This window comes from Pygoscelis adeliae, unplaced genomic scaffold (assembly GCF_000699105.1).
Source record: "Pygoscelis adeliae isolate BGI_AS28 unplaced genomic scaffold, ASM69910v1 Scaffold38, whole genome shotgun sequence".
Classification (NCBI taxonomy): domain Eukaryota; kingdom Metazoa; phylum Chordata; class Aves; order Sphenisciformes; family Spheniscidae; genus Pygoscelis; species Pygoscelis adeliae.
In genome coordinates this window covers 11,734,357-11,736,720 of record NW_008825614.1, presented here as the reverse complement: position 1 = coordinate 11,736,720, position 2,364 = coordinate 11,734,357, and the positions used below count along the sequence as shown (strand labels likewise).

At 38.9% G+C, this 2,364-nt stretch overlaps 1 protein-coding gene across 1 annotated transcript in view; it reads right to left on the bottom strand.

Annotated features, from left to right (window-relative positions):
- Window positions 1–804: 804 nt before the first annotated feature.
- KIAA1551 (KIAA1551 ortholog) overlaps window positions 805–2,364 on the bottom strand; it is a 12,363-nt gene continuing 10,803 nt past the window's right edge. Inside the window, exon 3 of the mRNA XM_009332912.1 lies at window positions 805–2,013. Within this exon, the coding sequence (XP_009331187.1) occupies window positions 1,871–2,013 (143 nt within the window). The 3' untranslated portion in view covers window positions 805–1,870. The remainder of the gene's footprint in view (window positions 2,014–2,364) is intronic.

Here is a 2,364-nt window from a genome sequence, read left to right as displayed (position 1 = left end):
TCAGCTCATGTATCATCACGCAGAACAAAACCCAAAATAAATTGACAGGAACTATGTGTTGTTTGTACTTGGTACACTTAAGGCTACAATGAATCTTCCTTAATGCAGGCAGTATAATACAGGTGCTAAACTCCCAAGAAAATGCAAAATAAAACCTTCTCAGAGTTGCCAACATTATTACAAAATTCTCCAGTGGCAACATTCCCCACTGACTAATAGTTGGGCATCCAGCCAGAAAAAAATTCTAAGTGATTAGGACAGCTGTGCCAGACAGGAAGGGAGTTAAAAACCTCCCGAGTAGTTCCCTAGTTTGAGAGAAGAAATGTACGCGTGATAGAAGGGAGGACTCCTTTCTCCCCAGAAAGCCAATTTTTAATTCAGCATACAAATAGAGCTAGGAAATTATAATGTTATGCTCCACTGGGTAATTATATCCATGATGCCTACAAGCATACATCTTCAGGAACGGAGTAGTACTGAAGGCTTTTTAAGTACTCAAGCCAAACAATTCCCAACTCCAAGTCAGAGCATGGCGGGGGCAGGGGGGAAAGATGCTGAAGAGAAAAACATTCCTGATGTGTTTTCTGAAGTGTAAGTACAGGCTGTTAGGAGTTCATTAGAAAAAACTTGGACTCAAGCCCAGTTCTCACTTGCAACTATGAAACCTTTTAAGAAGGAAGATCTGGCACTTATTTTAAAGCTGCTTTTCATCTACAGGAATATCTTCAATGCCTATTTAACTAACAGCAATAAACACAACTTTATACTTTTAAACAAAAAAAAAAAAGACAAGGCATAGCCTTCAAAAGTTTATTTCAAGTATAAAAATTGTTCAGTGAAATATCTACAGAGCTTTTACTTTCAATATAAAGGTTTAAACAGAAAGAATCAAGTACCCAATTTCTGAAAAAATATGATTCAATTCAAAATTCTGAACAATAATGAAAAGGCACTTAAACAAAAGATACCCAGCAACAAATATAACTCTTATGTCACAGTGAACGTGTAATCAAACATTATCTAACAGTTTATAAACAAAGAAATTAACTACTGTCTGGTTAAAGAGAGCATCATAGTCCAGACAAGAGTGAATTCAAACTCCCTGCACTTCAACAATCGCACTTTTCTTTCAAGTGTAAAGAAAGCAGAGAGAGAAAACCAAAAGAAGAGAAGTCTTCAGTCAACTATCAGTTTACAGCGTTGTGGTCAGATGAAGAACTCAGAGTTCAATTTGTACAAGTTCCACAAAAAGAAATGTAAGAAAACTGGGTAGCAGCACAAATACTTCATGGTATCCCCTGATCTGTATGTTTGATTCGAGGGTTTTATATTTGTATTCCCAGTTAAAAAAAAAAAAAGTTTCTACAAAACTTGCTTAGAAGCACAACAATCAGACTAGCATAAGTAGAAACTAAAGGTGTAATGCTTGTGACTCCACTGCAATCCCTTTCCAGTAGGAATATTGTGCTACTGCCAGCAATGCAAAGTAGCACAAGTAGAAGTTTTCCAGGATCAGAAAAGAAAACTGAGTTTTCTCAGTTTTCTCTAAATGAGTCTGAGTTTTTTTGGTCAAGATTCCACTAACTCCTGGATCTTTTAAAAAAAAAGATTCAAATATGCCAAAAAGAAACAATACATTTGACAATGGCATTTTCAGCACCAAAGCGTATTTGTGCAATAAATACAGAGTAAGATCTCAATCATTCACAAACATGAGGCAAATAGGGGGAAAAATTGCCAAACCCCCCCAATTTATTTATTTTTTTTTTTTTACAATTATTCAGAAATATGAAGTAAACAGGAAAAAGCATTTTAGTGTTGCTATTTTTTCCCAGTGATACTGAGTAAGACCTACGATACAGGAGTGCTATCAAGGCTTTTGCATCTTTTTTTCCAGATACATTTTCTTGTAGGTCTGAAACATCTCTTTTGAGTCTTTGATTGGAATGTGAAGAGCCTCGCCATCTCCATCCAGGAACTGTATAGCTGTATCAAGTGGAATACTGTTGTTAGCTGAAAGACAGACAGAGAAGCAGGTTAAAGCAAAAGTCCAAGAGTCTCAAATGACTCTACTCTACCTGGGAATGGAAACAGGTCCCTGCTCGGGGTGCCAGGCGAACCCCCGCCCGGCCTCCCTCACCTTCCCAGTTGCCTTTACACAACAGATATGGGGCCCTGGAACTTGAGGGCCAGGCAAATGAGGATGTAGACGAAGGTCCATCCGGGAGGTTGCCCAGGGTGAGGCAGTCAGCCCCACGCATTATGACTGCCTCTGCTAAGAAAAAAAGGAGGGTGATTGTCATAGGCGATTCCCTTCTGAGGGGAACAGAGGTCCCTATATGCCGACCGGACCCGTCCCACAGG